Here is a 20520-nt window from a genome sequence, read left to right on the forward strand (position 1 = left end):
TCCCCCCTACATGTGGGAAGGCCCTAAAAGCAATAGGTTTCTGTTTTTAACCTTCCTCTCTTGCCTGGAAAATCCCATGGACAGAGGAGCCTGGTAGGCTGCAGTCCATGGGGTGGCTGAGGGTGGGACACAACTGAGTGACTTCACTTTCACTTTTCACTTTCATGCATTGGAGAAGGCAATGGCAACCCACTCCAATGTTCTCGCCTGGAGAATCCCAGGGATGGGGGAGCCTACTGGCCTGCTGTCTACGGGGTCGCACAGAGTCAGACACGACTGAAGCGACTTAGCAGCAGCAGCAGCAAGGTGCAGCTGCCTTTTCTGTTTAAAAATTTTTTGTTATGTGAATAAGCGATATTGTTGGTTCATGCAGAGGACAGAAAAGTAGAGGAGCTGGCTCACTGCTTGGTTTGTTTGGTTTTCCTGTCTGTTAAAGGCTCTTTCCTGTGCGAGGTACATAGTTTCTTTCTGTCCCCTTCATTCCCTATATCATCTGCTTTCTCTTTCCGTGATCTCAAGCAAGCCTTTGAGAGAACAAGGGAGGATACATTGTCAAAAGGATCCGCCATTTTGGGAATAGTACTGGGCTTACAATTAACCAATCTCTTTCAAGTATTATTTGGAAATGATCAAGATTTTAAAACTGACCATAAATGATGAAGTATCATGAAAGAACTTTTCCCTGAATGCGATTTGAGAGGTGTTTCAGTTTCAGTTGCGCTTATTCATGAAACAGGGTCTTACTAGAAAGATTAATGAGGAAACGGAAATTCAGGGGGCAGGGACTGCAGCCTGCCAGGCTCCTCTGTCCATGGGATTCTCCAGGCAAGAATGCTGGAGCGAGTAGCCATTCACTTCCCCAGGGAATCTTCCCGGCCCAGGGGTGGAACCTGTGTCTGGTATCCTGAATTGGCAGGAGACTTCTTTACCACTAGCGCCACCTGGGAAGCACATGGAAAGATTAATGAGGAAATGGAAATTCCAGGGCAGAAGCGTTAGGCTGGCCAGGCTTTACAGAGGCCTTCCCTTCCATCAGGAGTCCCCAGACATTAACCCTAGGGCTTCGTCATTATTGTCGCTCAGTCATTCCTGAGTGTTGGCCTCTGCCTATTTTTCTCCTCTTCTTCCCTCTACTTATTATGTCCCTATTCTCTACCAGGGCTTCCCTATGGCTCAGACAGTAAAGAATCTGCCTGCAATGTAGGAGACCTGGGTTTGATCCCTGGGTCGGGAAGATCCCCTGCAGAAGGAAATGGCTACCTCCAGTTTTCTTGCCTGGAGAATTTCATGGACAGCGGAGCCTGGCGGGCTATAGTCCCTGGGGTCACAGAGAGTCAGACATGACTGAGTGACTAACACTTTCATTCTCTACTCTATAGCTGTTTGGTAACCAAGGACTTTAGCCACTTCCCAGTTTCTCCTTCCTCATAACTTCTTCCTCTAGCTTTCTGAGGCTGTCCGGTCTCCTTCAACAAGGTGGGGTCGTGGCTGTCTGTGTAGAAGAGGTGTGTGATGGAAACACCGTGGCTGCCAGTAACGTGTGCATGCTCTCCTTTGCTTTCCTACAGTTTCATCTGTGCCTCCTGCCTAACATAAGCCAACAACCGCAGGTACATTCACAAATGCTCCCCTCTCCCAGTGAGGTTGTGATCATCACAGTCAGTTATGCCCAGAGGCCTTAACCACTGCTACAGAATCTTTTGCTCATCCCTGAGTTCTGTGTCCAGATATCATTCATCCTTCTTCAGTTCTATCACAGTCTTGTACAGGATCTAGCTACAAATTAAATGTAAAATGTAGCACTGCCCCAGCCATGACAGAACAACTATGATAAAAATTTTCACTTGGGAAAAAAAAAGTTGAAAAGAAATCCCTGGGCCCAATTTTTGTGCCCATCTATTCTGTTTACAGGCTTCTCTGGTAGCTCACAGAGAAGCCTGTAAACAGGCTTGCAATGCAGGAGACCCAGGTTCCCCTGGGTCAGAAAGATCCGCTGGAGAAGGGAGTGGCTCCTTACTCCAGTATTCCCAGGTTCCCCTGGGTCAGAAAGATCCACTGGAGAAGGGAATGGCTACTTACTCCAGTGTTCTTGCCTGGAGAATTCCACGGACAGAGGATCCTGGCGGGCTACAGTCCATGGGGTCACTAAGAGTCAAACACAACTGAGAGACTAACATGTCACTTCATTCTGTTTACAGAATAGAAAGTTTACTTTGACTCTCAAAATGGGTAAAGATTTCACTGAAAGAAAATTAAGAATCAGGGGATTAAGAGATTTGATCAGGTAGAGAAAATTAGTAAATTAAATTTCTCCAAAATAGAGTACTTCCTTGTTTTAATTTTATTTTTTACTGAAGTTTAATTGATGTACAATGGTATGTTAGTTTCAAGTGTACAACCAAGGGATTCAGTTATACATATACATAATATATATTCTTCCTCAGATTCTTTTCCATTATAGATTATCACAATATATTGAGTATAGTTCCCTGTGCTATACAATGGGTCCTTGTTGTTTACTGATTTTATATTTAGTAGTATTCATGTTAACCCCAAACTCCTAATTTATCTCTGCTCCCCACCACTGCTATCCTCTTTGGTTATCATAAGAATAGTTATTTTTATATACTTAAAATCTGTAAGTTTTACAAGAACTCAAAACCTTGATAGTTTTGTGGAAGTCAATCCTAATACACAAAACAATTCCAAATGGTAAGCTCTTAGTAAACTGGCTTTGCTAGTGGCTCAGCAGTAAAAAAAAAACTTGCCTGCAATGCAGGAGACATAAATTTAGTCCCTTGGTTGGGAAGATTCCCTGGAGAAAGGCATGGCAACTGACTCCAGTGTTCTTGCCTGGAGAATCCCATGGAAAGAGGAGCTTGGCGGGCTACAGTCTATAGGGTCACAAAGACTTGGACACAACTGAACAACTGCGTACAGCACAGCAGAAGCTCTCAGTAAACTTTTGTTCTTTATGCAAAAGAGGTTTATAAAGTTTACAGTGACTTGGGTATTTATCAGCTGAAATTATTTTGTGCTATTTAAAGTCAAGTTGCCACTCAGCCATAAAAAGGAATGGAACTGTGCCATTTGCAGAGACATGAATGTCACACAGAGTGAAGAAAGAAAGAGAAAAGCAAATATTGTGTATCACTTATATGTGGAAACTAGAAAAATGATACAGATGAACCTATTTGCAGAGCAGAAACAGAGATACAGATGTAGAGAGCAAACAAGCGTATGGATACCAAGGGGTGAAGGGGAGGTGGGATGAATTAAGTGATTGGGATCGACATATATACACTCAGTTCCGTTCAGTTCAGTTGCTCAGTCGTGTCCGACTCTTTGTGACCCCATGAACTTTAGCACGCCAGGCTTCCCTGTCCATCACCAACTCCCAGAGCCTACTCAAACTCACGTCCATTGAGTCAGTGATGCCATCCAACCATCTCATCCTCTGTCGTCCCCTTCTCCTCCCACCTTCAATCATTCCAGTATCGGGGTCTTTTCAAATAAGTCAGTTCTTTGCATCAGGTGGCCAAAGTATTGGAGTTTCAGCTTCAACATCAGTCCTTCCAATGAATATTCAGGGCTGCTTTTCTTTAGGATAGATCTGGTTGGAGATCTGGTTGGATCTCCTTGCAATCCAAGGGATTTTCAAGAGCCTTCTCCAACACCACAGTTCAAAAGCATCCATTCTTTGGCACTCAGCCTTCTTTATAGTCCAATTCTCACATCCATACATGACTACTAGAAAAACCAAAGCTTTGGCTAGAGGGGCCTTTGTTGGTAAAGTAATGTCTCTGCTTTCTAATATGCTGTCTAGATTGGTCATAACTTTTCTTCCAAGGAGCAAACATCTTTTAATTTCATGGCTGCAGTCACCATCTGCAGTGATTTTGAAACCCCCTCAAAATAGCATCTGTCACTGTTTCCATTGTTTCCTCATCTATTTGTCATGAAGTGATGGGGCCAGATAACATGATCTTAGTTTTCTGAATATTGAGCTTGAAGCCAACTTTTTCACTCTCCTCTTTCACTTTCATCAAGCGCCTCTCTCGTTCTTCACTTTCTGCCATAAGTGTGGTGTTATCTGTGTATCTGAGGTTATTGATATTTCTCCCGGCAATCTTGATTCTAGCTTGTGCTTCACCCAGTCCAGCATTTCTCATGATGCACTCTGCATATAAGTTAAATAAGCAGGGTGATGATACACAGCCTTGACATACTCCTTTTCCAATTGGGAACCAGTCTGTTGTTCCATGTCCACTACTATGTGTGAAACAGATGACTAATGAGAACCCACAGTATAGCAGTGGAGAAGGAAATGGCAACCCACTCCAGTATTCTTGCTTGGAGTATCCCCTGGATGGAGGAGCCTGGTGGGCTACAGTCCATGGGGTTGCAGAGAGTTGGATATGACTGAGTGATTAAGCACCCTGACACTGTATAGCTCAGGGAACTGTCCTCCGTGCTCTGTGGTGACCTAAATGCGAAGGAAATCCAAAAAAGAGGGAAATATGTACATGCATAATGGATTCACTTTGCTGTACAGTGGAAACTAACACACAACGTAAAGCAACTATACCCTCATGAAAATTAATTAAAAAAAAGAAAAAGAAATTGGAGTCAGGTTGCCAAAGTTAAGTCAAACAGGACAATGGAAATCTAAATAAATCTGTTAAACTGAGACTTATTCTATTTTATGAATGTATTTACTCTGTATAGTAATTGGATATCCACAAATATATATTCAATCTGATTAGTATATTCAGATTTGTAGACTATCACCACTATCACTTTTAGAACATTTTCATCAACTCAGAAAGAAACAACATGCCCATTAGCAGTCATGTATCATTTTCCCCCAGCCCTTAGCTCTGGACAACTACTAAGCTACTTTCTGTCTTTTTCAATTTCTGATTCTGGACATTTCATATAAATGGAATCATAAACTATGTGGTCCTTTGTGACTGACTGTTTTCACATGGCATGTTTTCAAAATTCACCAACGTTGTAACATGTCTCAGTATTTCTTTTTATTGCCAAATTTCACATATTCCATTATGTGAATAGACAGAATTTTATCTATTCATCAGCTGATGGGCTTTTGTGTTGTTTCCACTATCAGATTGTAATTCACCATTATGAACAATGCTGTGATCAGCATTCATATAAAAGTTTTGTGTAGAGTTTTTTCATTTCTCTTGGTAGGGTATATACTTCAGTTCAGTTCATTTCAGTTCAGTCCAGTCACTCAGTCGTGTCTGAATCTTTGAGACCCCATGGACTGCAGCATGCCAGGCCTCCCTGTCCATCACCAATTCTCGGAGTTTACCCAAACTCATGTCCATTGACTCAGTGATGCCATCCAACCATCTCATCCTCTGTCATCCCCTTCTCCTCCCGCCTTCAATCATTCCCAGCATCGGGGTCTTTTCAAATGAGTCAGTTCTTCGCATCAGGTGGCCAAAGCATTGGAGTTTCAGCTTCAATATCAGTCCTTCCAATGAACATTCAGGACTGATTTCCTCTAGGATGGACTTAGGGAGGGTATATACTTAGGGAGTGGAATTATTGGATCCTATAGTAACTCCATTTGAGGAACTACCAGTTTTCTTAAATCAGCAGTACCATTTGATGTTCTCATGTCAAATGTCTGTGTATAAAAGTTTTAGATAGCTAAAATTTCAAGGTAAACTTCCACTGCAGAAAACATTTTCTCAAGTGAAATTCCATTCGGAATTTTGTAAGTTCCAACACAATATTTAGTTTATAGTTTATGAAGCTATTTAATTTAGAAATGAAACTGTGACCATTGATTCTAAGTTACAATTCAGCAATTTATTTCAGTGAAGGATAACTTAATAATAAAGCTATCCAGCAAAAAACACTGTGAGCCATAAGCTCTTTTTTATGAACATTATTCAAGGCGTTTAAGAGGAATACTTTGGTGGAGAGTTCTCCTTTGCAATGATATCAGAATCACCAGCTGATCCAAGGACCACAATCAGTGCTCTTTTGGATAAAATGTCACATTGCCTCTAAGGCAGTGGTTCTCAACCTTGTCTTACATGTGAGACTCACTGGAGAGATTTAAAAGAATCCAAGTACTCAAGTCATGTGCCTGTTAAGTTGCCCCAGTTTTGTCTGACTCTTTGCAACACTATGGACTATAGCCCACCAGGCTCCCCTCTGTCCATGGGATTCTCCAGGCAAGAATACTGGAGTAGGTTGCCATGCCCTCCTCCAGGGGAATCTTCCTGACCCAGGGACTGAACCCCAGTCTCTTATGTCTCCTGCATTGGCAGTCGAGTTCTTTACTGCTGGCGCCACCTGGGAAGCCCTACACTAAACCAATTAAGTCAGAATAATGTGGGGACCCAGTAACATTTTAAATTTAATTTTTTAATTGGTGGAAAATTGGTTTACAATGTTGTGTTGGTTTCTGTCGTACAACAAGGTGAGTCAGACATAATAATTATATATATATCTCTCCTCTCCCTCTTGAGCCTCCCTCCCCTCCCCCATCCCTCTCCTCTAGGTCGTCATGCAGCACCAGGAATTTACACAGCAACTTCCTACCAGCTATCTGTTTTACACATGATGGTGTATATACATCAATGCCACTTTCTCCATTCATCCCACCCTCACCTTTCCCCACTGTGTCCACAACTCTGTTCTCTACTAGGTTCATCAAGATCACTTTTCTAAATCCCCTATATATATTCCAATACTTGCTTTTCTCTTTCTGACTTCCTTCACTCTGTGTAACAGGTTCTAGTTTCATCTACCTCACTACAACTGATTCAAATCCATTCCATATATGTAATATTCCATCACATATATGTACCATATCTTTAATCATTCACCTGTCAATGGACATCTAGGTTGCTCCCATGTCCTGGCTATTGTAAATATTGGTGCAATGAACACTGGGTTACATATGTCTCTTAAAATTGTGGTTTTCTTAGGGTATATGCCAAGTACTGGAATTGTTGTGTCATATGGTAGATTTTCCCTAGTATTTTAAGAAATCTCCATATTGTTTTCCATAATGGCTATATCAGTTTACATTCCCACTGAGAGTACAGGAGGGTGCCCTTTTCTCCATAACTTCTCCAACATTTTTTTTTTGTAGATTTTTGGATGATGGTCATTCTGAATGGTGTGAGGTGATACCTCATTTTAGTTTTGATTTGCGTTTCCCTAATAATGAGAAATATTGAGCATCTTTTCTTGTGTTTATTGGAAATTTGTATGCCTTTGGAGAAATGTCCATTTAGGTTTTCTGCCCACTTTTTGATTGGGTTGTTTGTTTTTCTGATATTGAACTGTATGAGCTGCTTATATATTTTGGAGAGTAATCCTTTTTAAAAGCACTTTTAAAAGCACTACAGATTATTTAATTGGTTTCCAAAGAATTGTTTCTCTAACTATTTCTATGATTCTAAATAATTTTAAAAATTAGTGTTACCGCTTACTGGCATTAAGATAGAATTTCCTTAGTAAGATCTATCACCATCTCATGAAAGATAAAGAAAGGCTTATCAACTATCACAGACCCTAAGACATGGTGATTATGTGAAAGTAGTATCCTGATTTGGATCTGAAATTGAGAGAGGACATCATTGAAAAAAATGGTAAAATAGAAATAAGTCTGTAGTTTTGCTAATGACATTGTACCAACGGTAATTATTTAGTTTTGACAAATGGATCATGGTTGTGTGAGATGTTAAAATTAAGAGAAGCTGGGTGAAGAGTATACTGGAATTCTCTGAACTATCATTGCCATTATTCTATACCTTTAAAATGATCCAAAATAAAAGATTTCTTTTTTAAAAAGTGTATTATCCTCCCAGATTACAAGAGGAACAAATCCAAGAAAGAATTTGCTGTTCCACATTCCACATTTATTTACTAACATCTTTTTTTTATTGATGATTATAAAGTATTGTCATTAGTCTCACTGTAAACACAACTAGGAAATGCTACTTGTGTCAGTCTCCTCAGGCTGCCATGACAAAATACCACAGACCAGGCATTAAAAGACAGAATTTATTTTCTCACTCTTTTGGAGACTAGAATTCTAGATCAAGATACTGTTGAAACAGGAGGAAGGGCACAGAGTAAAACCTTAAAAAGAATGACATGGCCATAGGACATGAAAAAACTGGTTAAAACCAACTAGGTCCAAGATGGCTGAAGATTCAACTCCCAGTAGACCTTGAGCCTCATTATATGCTCATTGTAATACATTCAGTTCAGTTCAGTTCAGTTGCTCAGTCGTCCGACTCTTTGCGACTCCATGAATCACAGCACACCAGGCCTCCCTGTCCATCACCAACTCCCAGAGTTCACTCAGACTCACGTCCATCGAGTCCGTGATGCCATCCAGCCATCTCATCCTCTGTAGTCCCCTTCTCCTCCTGCCCCCAATCCCTCCCAGCATCAGAGTCTTTTCCAATGAGTCAACTTTCACATGAGGTGGCCAATTACATTGGCATATGGTAAATGACACACCTACCAGCGTCATGACAGTTCTGAGGCCAGCCATAAAGGGTCAAAATGTGGGCAGTGGCCCAGTTCCTAGAAATCTCCACCCCTTCCCCCAAATAATTGGAGTAATCTTTCCACTCACTAGCCTCTAAAATTACCCAGCCTACAAAAACTAACCACACTACATTTTGAGCCTCTCTCTTCTTTCCTTCTGAGATGGCCACACACTGTCTGTGCTTTTCTCTAAATAAATCTACTTCTTACCTATCTCTGAATCCTTTCACGATGTAGCAAGAACATCAAATGCATGAGGACCAATGTCAGGATTGGTTTCTGATGAGAACTCTCTTCTTGGTTTGCATATGACTGTGTCTGACTATGTCCTCACATGGCCTTTCCTCTGTGTGTCCTCAGAGAGAGAGCAAGTTCTAGTACCTCTTCTTCTTACAAGGACACCCTGTCCTATGGGATTAAAGCCCCACCCTTATGATTTCACCTAACCTTTATTTCCTTTTTATAGGCCCTGTCTCCACATCACATTGGGGTGTAGGGCTTCAATATAAGAATTTTTGGCAGGACACAATTCAATCCTTATCAGAACTGTTTGCCAAGTATTTCCTGTTCCTACTACAGATTTCACAAACTGGTAATGTGAGATTTTACCTTTCTGAGGCAGTACAAACACATTTCACACTCATTGACAACCTTTGTCCTTTCAAACTATTTGCTGAAATTGGGTTTTGTATTATTTACTATATGATCTGAATATTTCCAAATAGTGCCTAGCTAGGTCTGTTGTTCCGAAATGACATAAATGATCACATTTGAGAATCTTCTAATAATATTCATTCTGCTTTCTCATTGCCAAGTGTCTTTTGAAACATCTGTCTTAAATCTAGAAGATGCTTTTCCACATGCCAGAGAGGATAATATGTGAACAATTGTTTTTCTCTTCTTTAAAAGCTACCTGGAAATGGAAGGAACAGTCCAGGCAAGAATGATAAATCATGATTGAGATCTAAATTCTCCTCTTGATTTTTATGTCTTGCCTCTGTCAGAGTTTTCTAACATGAGGAAAGAAAACGAGCTAAAGCTTTCACTATGCCTGCATTAATTTTCCACTGTTTCATAGGAAAAAGCAAATATGCCTACACTTTGTTGAGCATAGTGACATTTTTAGATTAGCAGAAATCTAGGTCAAAGTTCTTTAGCGATCTTCAAAGTACTGCTTTTCCGTTAAAACAGAAACCGGAATTTCTCAAAGCAACCCTCAGATAATTTTCATTAAATAGATAAACTCCCAGATATGTTATACATGAAAAACTTTCAAAAATGGCATTGGTGCTGTGAGAATGTTACTGCAACCAGGTTCATACAGTTCCTGCCCTTGGTTAAAAAAGTATTCTGTCCTACTGTTAGGTAATGTGACACGTGCCTATAGATTATTCATAATGGGAAGACAGTTGTGTCTATGGAAGAGTAAAATAGTACATGTATTCTGTCTGTGTTTATGTGCAGAAACCAGGCAAACAGAAACAGCTTTACTGTATGTTTAAAAAAAATGTTGTTTGAGCAGAATCTTAATAAAACAAAAATCCTCTAAGTGGCCTTGATTTTAAGTGCCAAATATTTGCATTTGCTTTCTCAGGCAAGATGGCCAGGTTACTGGATCTACTGAGAATTTAATCAGCCCATCCTCTAGAACAGCTGCCTATTCTTATGAAGCCAGGAAGACACTCAGGTACTGTGGTCAATTATAGAATAAATGACAGGACCATTCTCCTTCTGGCTTTTTTATATCCTGTTTTTGTTTTTTTTTTTAAAGAAAACATCCACATGCCACCTGATCCTTCCTTTGAAATACAGAAAATTTTTGAATTTTGCTGTTGTTGTTTTTGTGCATTTTTTTGTTCCAATAAAATTTTCTAATTTTAAATTTATTTATTTTTAATTGAAGGGTAATGCTTTACTATATTGTGTTTGTTTCTGCCATACATCAACATGAATCAGCCATAGGCACACATATGACCTCTCCCTCTTGAACCTCCCTCCCGTCTCCCTCCCCATCCCACCCCTCTAGGTTGTTACAGAGCCCCAGTTTAAGTTTCCTGAGTCATACAGCAAATTCCCGTTGGATATCTATTTTATATATGTTAGTCATATGTTTCCATGCTACTCTCTCCATTCGTCCTACCCTCTCCTTCCTCCCCCCTTACCCATGTCCATAAGTCTGTTCTCTTTGCTTCCCTGCAAATAAGTTCATCAGTATCATCTTTCTAGATTCTATATATATGCATTAATATATGATATTTGTTTGAAATGCAGAAATTTTTAATTTTAACCAGTGGCTTTATAGGCTTGTACAAAGATGTTGAGTAAACATCTTGGTCATTGGTAAGCTGTCAGTTATGAATAAATGTAGATGTGATTTTTCCTTAGAAGTCTGTAATTTTTTAAAAAACATGATTGTGACATTGAACTGACTTCCTTACATAGATTTAAAGGTTTCACTGAATCAGGTGTTACCATGTTGGTTGATTAAGGTCCATTTTTTGCCTGAGATTTGTGGGGAAAGCAATGGTTTGGAAGTATGAATGAGACATTAGGGTAATAGACACTGAAACATAGTACACAAATATTCAAAGTAATCATTATGGTCTACAATAGACTTCCCGAGTGACCGATTTTCATAGTAGTATTCTGGAAATAGGCCAAGACAGTAGAAGTTAAGACAAAATGGGAAACATAAATAAATTTTTCAGAAATGGATTAATACCAGTTTAACATTTATATTTCAAAGGTTATAGTTTAGAAGGCATATATGAGCATTATTTTTTCATTGGATTGGATAATTGTCTTGTTGATTTGATTATCCTATAAACAAACTTTAAACATAAAGTCAAATGGTTTGTATTGCAGCTCCAATGCTGAAACCAGGCATGCAGGATCAAAGGATACAGTTGTGTACACAAGGACGTACGTGGAGAATAGGTACTGGAAATTTATTTGAAGTATTTTGCTTTATGTATTTTATAATTTTGAAATAATCTGTGTTTAAGAAGAAATGTCATTTTTTAAGGTATGCTTATTTTTTTCAAATAACGGACCATTTAAAAGAGTAGTGAGTTCTAGATATATATGAATAATTCTTTATAATCTTTCCATTATTAGCAGTAGTAGTGTTAGTCGCTCAGTCATGTCCAACTCTGCAACCCCATAGACTGTAGCCTACCAGGGTCCTCTATCCACAGGATTCTCCAGGCAAGAGTACTGGAGTGGGTCACCATTCCCTTCTCCAGAGGATCTTCCCAACTCAGGGATCAAACCCAGGTCTCCTGTGTTGCAGGCAGATTCTTTACCATCTGAGCTACAGGGAAGTCATATTTTTAAGTAGTTGTCAAATAATCATACAAAGTCATAGGACAAACTAAATAATATTTTAATATAACACATGTATACATCATAGGATAGTTATTTGAAAGTAGTCAAATAAACCTACATGCCCATAACGAACCTTATAAAATCACACAAGTATTCCTGTGTTAATTTGGAGTCACACTTTAATTGTTTCTATTGTTCACCTCTAATCTGAAACAAGGGGTATAACTTTTTAGTAAATATGCTCAAGCCCAGAAACTCTGCTGCCTGATGTGATGGATGTCGAGGAAAATGTCCACCAAGATCAGGGATTCACAAGTTACTCAGTTTTTCAGGGTCTATAAAAAAGAATTAGCCTAATTGTGGATAGGGTAACAGTGGGGCATTTAAATATGGATGGACTATAGGTTGTATACGTGTTGATCATCACCCAGTTCAGAGAGACCAGAGAGCAGTGTACGGGGTGGGTGTGGAGCCGCCATAAATTCAAAGTGTGTCCGGATTTGAGCAGCCTTCCCCCTCAAAAGGATTTTTCAAACCCAAGAATAAATTTCCATGTGAAATGCAACCTCAACCTTGATTTTCCTGCTTAATCCAATTCTCCCTAAAATCGACAGTGATTTAGAATCAAATCTGAGTTTGTCATTTACTGACCATGTGGCCTCAGCAAAGCCACTTGACTTCAATTTCCTGTCTCAATTCAAGTCTCAATTTTCTGACCCATAAAATGGGAATGTCTGTATACGTGTCACGCGTCAATATGCACAAACTCATTTAGTACTGTGGGCTCTGTGTTCCATAAAGCAGTTTTCTCTTTCTGACTGCAAATGCCTGCAGGTTGTTTGGAGGGAGAGAGAAATTTCTCATTAAAAAATCGCAGGTGAGGCATGTGGAGTTACCCCTCACTGTATGAAATAATAGGAACACATTGCTTCTGGTCCTCATATGTTCCTAGGTAGCATACTTACCAGGGAGGCAATTACAGGCAGCCAGCCGGTTAGCGCAACACACTCTTCATTTGTCTCCAGGAGCGAATGACATTTACAAACTGGAGCGGAAAAGGAACAAAGAGGACTTTTGAAAGTTAAAATATTTTTTGCTTTATTCTAAAAAATTCTTGGATGTTTTCATGTAGAAATAAAAGCTTCCAAAGTTTCCCCTAAAAGTTCAAGAGTATTTCTCTACGTGAATGATGTCTGTCTATATTTGCTTGCAATGAGTATAGTCATACTTTGTGTATATTCTTTATGTTAGAACAACAGTTAGCTTTCTTTTAGTAAAAATAAAGGAGGTGCAAGTACAAATTTCATGAAAAATGATAACTACTTTTCCTGCTTACACTTGTGCTTGCGCTCTCCTTGCCTCATTCTTTATTTAGGTGTATATGTCAACTTATGTCACCTTGGAGGTAACTTGCATATCAATACTTCTCCAGGTTAAAAAAAAAGGGTTAGTACATTGTCCTGACATAACATCACAAAGAATAACAATAGCGAGTGTGTGTGTGTGTGTACGCGCGCTTCCTTGCCTACATAGGGGTATTAATATACATCAATACTTCAACACTAGGGAAATAGCCCAGTTCTCACATGTCCGTATGTGCTTGTTTCTAGCAAATCACCAAAGGATGGATATCAGGAGACTGTCTCTGGAAAATACATACAAACTGTTTATTCGACTTCAGATAGGTGAGTATATTTGTACTTCCATTCATACAAGTATATATATACCCATATCCACACATATATTAATAAACATATATATTCTTGGGCTTCCTTGGTGGCTCAGATGGTAAAGAATCTGCCTGCCCATGCAGGAAATCCAGGTTCGATCCCTGAGTCAGGAAGATCCCTTGCAGGAGGGCATGGTAACCCACTCCAGAATTTTTGCCTGGAGAAATCCATGGACTGAGGAGCCTGGTGGGTTACATATATATGTGTATATTTACTTTTATAAATAATATGCTTTTATTAGATATGTATACATGTACTCACTTATAATATATATTTAATATTTTTAGTGTATATATATATATATACACTAAGGTATTACAAGTATATATATGCATATATATACTAAAGTATTATAAGTATATATATATATACACTATATATATACTAAAGTATTACAAGTGTTTTATATATATACTAAAGTATTACAAGTATTTTATATATATATATATATATATATATAGCATTCTTATTGTCCATTGAACTTGAAGATGTCCCTCCTGAGAGTGACTGTTCTACCGCTGATTGTATGAGTGGAAGGAAGTACAACCACCTCTGCATCCAGGAGTTTGTTGCTTGGCTTCCTGGCTGTCATTCTCTGATTTTGATGTACTTCGTTCCAGTAGAGCTTTATTAGCCCCCACATTATTAGCCTCTAGGCTTCACTGCATCCCTAGATCGTGTCCTCAGCCCTCTCTCCTTGTGGTCTTCTAGAGCCAGCTCACCTTACAAACAGCTGCGTGGATGCACTGCTACGACCCACTCCGAGCATGGGCTCAGTGCCCAGGAGGGAGGGTTAGAGTGAGCATCAATTTAATGCCAGTAAACTGACCCCAGAATTTTGCTCTTGATTACTCTCTTTTACCATGTAATGCTCAGTGGGGCAAATAGGTGACACTCATGTGACACGAGTCTGCAGACTTCCAGCAGAGAAAAAGAAAATAAATAATTCATGTTGCAACCCAACCACTGGAAACCAGCTGTAATGCAAATGTCCGATATTCTGTTGACGGTGTTTCTCTATCGCTGGTGCTGAAATAAGGCTCACTGAGGGTCAGGACATATTTTTATGCACAGCCTCAGCTTGGAACACAGTCCTTGGCACCTCATGGATACTCAATAAATGACTCCAGGAAAAAACAAAACAAAACAAAACACCTATGTCCCATTTGCTGAGGGAAACACAGATGAACCAGGCATCAAAATTATATCCTCTTTTGGTCACTTTTGTGAGATCTTGTATTACCAAGGGTCTTATGAGTGTCTTACCTTTAAGTCATAGCTCTTTGATGTGACTACGTGAGCACCACAAATACTGTCTAGATAAGCAAAAAAAAAAAAGCAGAACTAGATTTTTCAAAATACTCTGAAAAGATCTTTGACTAACAGTATGATCTTAGTAAGAGCATCAGCAACTTCAGAGTTTGGTGGGCTCATATTTTAACGGTTAGCTTAAGTGATGGAAAACATCCTTCACTAAAGTATTGCTCTTCAAATGAAGAATTTCACTCCTGTTCCCCAAGTGGTCCTTGAAATTTTTTCAGTCACCAGAGCAAAAATCAATTCTCTGTTGACAGTCAGGTAACATTTTCTGTTGATTATTGTGAGAAATTAGCTGTTTCCCCACACTTCTTATCTAATCATGTCAATCCCATTTAAAGTCAAGTCATTAATGCAGTTGGAGAAAGCAATGGCACCCCACTCCAGTTCTCTTGCTGGGAGAATCCCATGACGGAGGAGCCTGGTAGGCTGCAGCCCATGGGGTCGCTAAGAGTCAGACACAACTGAGCGCCTTCACTTTCCCTTTTCACTTTCATGCACTGGAGAAGGAAATGGCAACCCACTCCAGTGTTCTTGCCTGGAAAATCTCAGGGACGGGAAAGCCTGGTGGGCTGCCATCTATGGGGTCGCAGAGAGTCGGACATGACTGAAGCAGTAGCAGCAGCAGCATTAATGCAGTCATAAAAAAAGAACAAAATAATGCCATCTGCAGCAACATGGATGGACCTATAGATTATCAACTGAGTGAACTAAGTCAGAGACAGACAAATATATGGTGTCTGTCATATGGGGAATCAGAAAGGGTACAAATGAACTTATTCACAAAATAGAGATAGAGTCACAGATGTAGAAAACAAATTCATAGTTACCAAGGGATGGGGGAGGGAAGGGATAAATTGGGAGGCTGGGACTGACATATATATACTACTATATATATAATAAGAGATTCCCAGGTGGCTCAGTGATAAAAATATCTGCCTGCCTATGCAAGAGATACAGGAGACATGGGTTTGATCTCTGAGTCAAACAGATCTCCTGGAGAAGGAAATGGCAACCCACTTCAGTATTCTTGTGTGAAAAATCCCATGGACAGATGAGCCTGGTGGGCTACAGTCCATGGGGTCACAAAGAGTCAGATACAACTGAGTGACTGAGCATGCACACACATTAAATTATTAGGGTATGAAAATTTATGACTGAGAGACCCAGTACTAGGGCAAACACTAAATTTAGTATGTTTTCTTCCTAATTGTACCCAAGAACTAAACATTGCTTCAGTTTATGATCACAATTTAAATTCTTAATAAATTAGAGTTTTAAGTCGTTATATGTACTTTTGTCACTTTAAGTGGTTTCAAATCATTTTCTGCATATTAAGTTTATAATAATGATTGTATTGGAAAACGCATTAAAAGTGCTACGTTCTAAGCTCACACACACAGTAAATTGGCCAGTACTGCTTTATAGAATAAAGATCAAATCCTCTGCACAGGATTTATGGGCCTTCAGCACCTTGTCCTGCTGAATAGGGACTAAAGTTCAACCACTCCAGCCACCCTCATTGTGTCTCACCTTGGCACGTTCTGTTCACTCTGCTTAGAACCCTTCCATCATGCCCCTCCCCACCTCCCCTTGAGAGCTCCTTCACCTTCAAGTTTTAACTCACCTGGCATTTATGCTGACAAGCCTTTCCTACTTCACCCCAGAGATTAGCTGTTCATCTGGCTGTGCTCTCCTAACTCTTCACATGTCCGTAATACATGGTGATCATCCAGCCACCTGGCTACCCTAGTGGAAAGCAACGTCTCCCTGAAGGAGACCTTCTCGCTCTTTATATTCCCAGCTCCTCTCTCAGTGTCTCTGGAATGCAAGGATGCCAGAGAGTGCCTGCTTTCTACTCTTGAAGAGTTTACAGTCTAAATGGGAAATTTAAGCGTGTGTGTACATATGTGTGGGCTTCCCAGTGACTCAGTTTGTAAGGAATCTGCCTGCAGTGTGGGAGACCAGAGTTCAATTCCTGCCTCAGGAAGATCCCCAGAGAAGGGAATAGCTACCCACTCCAGGATTCTTGTCTGGAGAATTCCGTGGAGAGAGGAGCCTCTCTTACCCCTTCTTCCCATCCTCTTTCCCTCCTCTGTGCTTTGAGTCCTGGTCCTGATGATAGGATTGATTGTGGTTTCTGGGCATAACCAGTTTCTTATCATCTTGTGAGCCCAGTCAACGGGCAGGCCCAGAGGCAGCCTAGGGCTCTGTGGCCACTCTGCTTTCATTCACATCCTGCCTCTGCCCCTCACTGGCTGCATGACTTACCCTTCTATGCCTCAGCTTCCTCTTGTGTACAATAATGATAAAAATAAGAGTAACCTGCTTCTCAGAGCTGTTATAAAGAATAGACAGGTTTATATATGCAAAGTGCATGGAAAATGTGCTGCACAGGTTAAGCATATTAGCACTATAAGTATTAGCTATTTTACTTCACTACCCCGGTGCTTTGGAAATTTTAGGCTTTTATGCTAACACCCTGAGACTAGTAAACTCTGCCCAAGGTGCTATTTAAAACTATCTAAGACCTTCCAAAAGGATAAGAATCACATAGTTATTGACCCTTTATTAAGGCTCTAATGTGACTCGAGGGCTTTAGAGCTTGCTAATCATTTATTTACTATTGAACATTATTTTTCCAAAGTAAATAGCAAAGAATTTTTGTCACTAAAGTCACCCTAATATTCTGAGTCTTGCAATGATACCAAGAGAATCAGCAAGGGAGAATTTGGTGATTCTGGACTCTATAGTCCAGGGTATCCATCATTTGTGAATTTACCAACATGTTCTTGAATGGATTTCTATTTTTGTACTACTGAATGTTTGAGAGTTAAATTTTTATATTAATCTTCAACATAATTTTTCTATGATATATGTACATTAATAATTTAAAACCCTCTTCTAGCTTCAAGGGGGTACTTATGACCTAGTTCAGTTAGGAAACTGTGAACATCTTTAACCTGCTCAGATGCACTTTTGATTGCTAATGAATTAATAAGTTGAAACTGTCTTTTATGTTAATTCTTTGATATCATTCTGAAATAACTAGAAGAATCCAGTCTATTACTAGGATAAGTAAGTCCTCAGCTTTCCATGATTTTTACACAGTTTATTGAAGTATCAATAAAATTAACATGTTATTGCCATATGACTTTATGGGGACTACATCTGTCTTCTTCATGATGACAAATTTATTTTTAACTGCTTACATCTCTATAGGTCTGTCATTGAGAGAGACATGTGCACTTACTGTCGAAAACCCTTGGGCACAGAAACCAAGATGATTTTAGATGAATTACAAATTTGCTGCCATTCGACTTGCTTCAAGGTATGGCTATGTTTCTTGCATTTAATCCTCATACAAAATTGCAAAATGACTAGAATAAAAATAATTATCTAATGGAATATATGAGATGAAGTTAAAACTTTCAGAAACACTGTCATGCACATTAATAATGCACTGTTTAAATATTTTTTTGACTTCTCAGCCTGAAACTCCAAGGTTTATAATTACTCTCTTGACTTTAGGCTTTTGAGTTGATTACTGACATGTTGATAACTCTTATTCTACATATTTAAATCTATAAAAAGATAAACACTTGTTCTCTTTAGAAAAGTTTTTGCAGCATTTTCATAAATCATGCTGCTGCTGCTGCTGCTAAGTCGCTTCAGTCGTGTCCGACTCTGTGTGACTCCAGAGACGGCAGCCCACCAGGCTCCTCCATCCATGGGAGTTTCCAGGCAAGAGTACTGGAGTGGGGTGCCATTGCCTTCTCCACATTGCATTAAATATATAATGAAATCCAAAAAGGAAAAGAAATTTTTGAGAAGAAAGTTACTGGCTTCTTACATCATAAAATTAGGATCGATGGGCTTAACAATAGTTAAAACTCAGTCTGCCTTTGAGAGCATGATTAATTATAATTAAATATGGCTTAGTAGAATGAGCCAGAGAAGGCAATGGCACCCCACTCCAGTACTCTTGCCTGGAAAATCCCATGGACGGAGGAGCCTGGTAGGCTGCAGTCCATGGGGTCACTGAGTCAGACAAGACTGAGCGACTTCACTTTCACTTTTCACTTTCATGCACTGGAGAAGGAAATGGCAACCCACTCCAGTGTTCTTGCCTGGAGAATCCCAGGGACGGGGGAGCCTGGTGGGCTGCCGTCTCTGGGGTCGCACAGAGTTGGACACGACTGAAGCAACTTACCAGCAGCAGCAGCAGCAGTAGTAGTGGAGTAAGCTTCCCTGGTGGCTCAGCTGTTAAAGAATCCGCCCGCAATGCAGCAGACCTGGGTTCGATCCCTGGGTTTGGAAGATCGTATGAAGACGGGAAAAGCTACCCACTCCAGTATTCCAGTCTGGAGAATTCTGTGGATTGTATAGTCCATGGGATTGCAAAGAATCAGACATTACTGAGTGACTTTCACTTCCTTCTCCTCCTTCATAAAATTCTTTTGGGATTCCCTCGTAGCTCAGACGGTAAAGCATCTGCCTACAATGCGGGAGACTGGGGTTCGATCCCTGGGTCAGGAAGATCCCCTGGAGAAGGAAATGGCAACCCACTCCAGGACTCTTGCCTGGAAAATCCCATGGACAGAGGAGCCTGGTAGGCTACAGTCCATACGGTTGCAAAGAGTCGGACACGACTGAGCAACTTGTCAGTGTCAGTGTCTTGGTAGAATAATAATAATAATGCTAAAGTGTACATAGTAGAATGCTTCACAATTTGTGCCTTCATATGCCATTTCTTTTAATTTTCACAAAAGTATTAGGTAGGTCAACAATATAGTTCTTGGTATAACTAGGTGAGCACTTAACTAGGAACCTGAAGACCTGAGTTTGAGTTCTAACTGACACTAATTGTGGCCGTGTGTCTTTGGACAATCACCTAAATTAGCTTAGCCTAAGTTTTTTCATCTGTGAAATGACATAGCTGATCAGACCAGTGGTTTTCAAGCCAGGATGAACATTATAATCATTTGGGGAGATGATGAGAAAAATAAAATGCTTGGGACCAGCCCCAATTACATCATGAATCTTAGAGATGATTTCTGGGCATTGGTGTTTTTAAAGTTCTTCTTAGATAGATCTAAGACTTCTTACATAGATCTTAGACTTCCCTGGAAACTCAGACGGTAAAGCGTCTGTTTACAATGCGGGAGACCTGGGTTCGATCCCTAGGTCGGGAAAATCCCCTGGAGAAGGAAATGGCAATCCACTCCAGTACTATTGCCTGGAAAATCCCATGGACAGAGGAGCCTGGTAGGCTATAGTCCATGGGGTCGCAAAGAGTCCGATACCACTGAGCGACTTCACTTTCACTTTAGATAGATCTGACAGGCAACCAGTTTGAGAACCACAGCCTGAATCTATGGGTCCTTTCTAGTGCTGATAGATTCTATGATTGATGAAAATTATCTGATTCAGTCAGGTAGATGTAATACTAGGCTGGCCAAAAAAGTCTGTTTGGGTTTTCCAATAAGATGTTATGAACTTTTTGGCCAGCCCAATACTTTGGCACTTGATTGCTTCTCTTTCAATTAGCTTCAGGCAATGACACAAAGTAATAACAAATTCAATGCCTCAT

General features: G+C 39.9%; 1 protein-coding gene across 1 annotated transcript in view; it reads left to right on the top strand.

Annotated features, from left to right (window-relative positions):
- SCEL (sciellin) overlaps positions 1 to 20520 on the top strand; it is a 140093-nt gene that overhangs the window by 86599 nt on the left and 32974 nt on the right. Inside the window, exons 28-30 of the mRNA XM_068984367.1 lie at positions 11419 to 11490; positions 13491 to 13565; positions 18150 to 18258. Coding sequence (XP_068840468.1) covers positions 11419 to 11490; positions 13491 to 13565; positions 18150 to 18258 — 256 coding nt within the window. The remainder of the gene's footprint in view (positions 1 to 11418; positions 11491 to 13490; positions 13566 to 18149; positions 18259 to 20520) is intronic.

Source organism: Capricornis sumatraensis, chromosome 12 (assembly GCF_032405125.1).
Source record: "Capricornis sumatraensis isolate serow.1 chromosome 12, serow.2, whole genome shotgun sequence".
Taxonomy (NCBI): domain Eukaryota; kingdom Metazoa; phylum Chordata; class Mammalia; order Artiodactyla; family Bovidae; genus Capricornis; species Capricornis sumatraensis.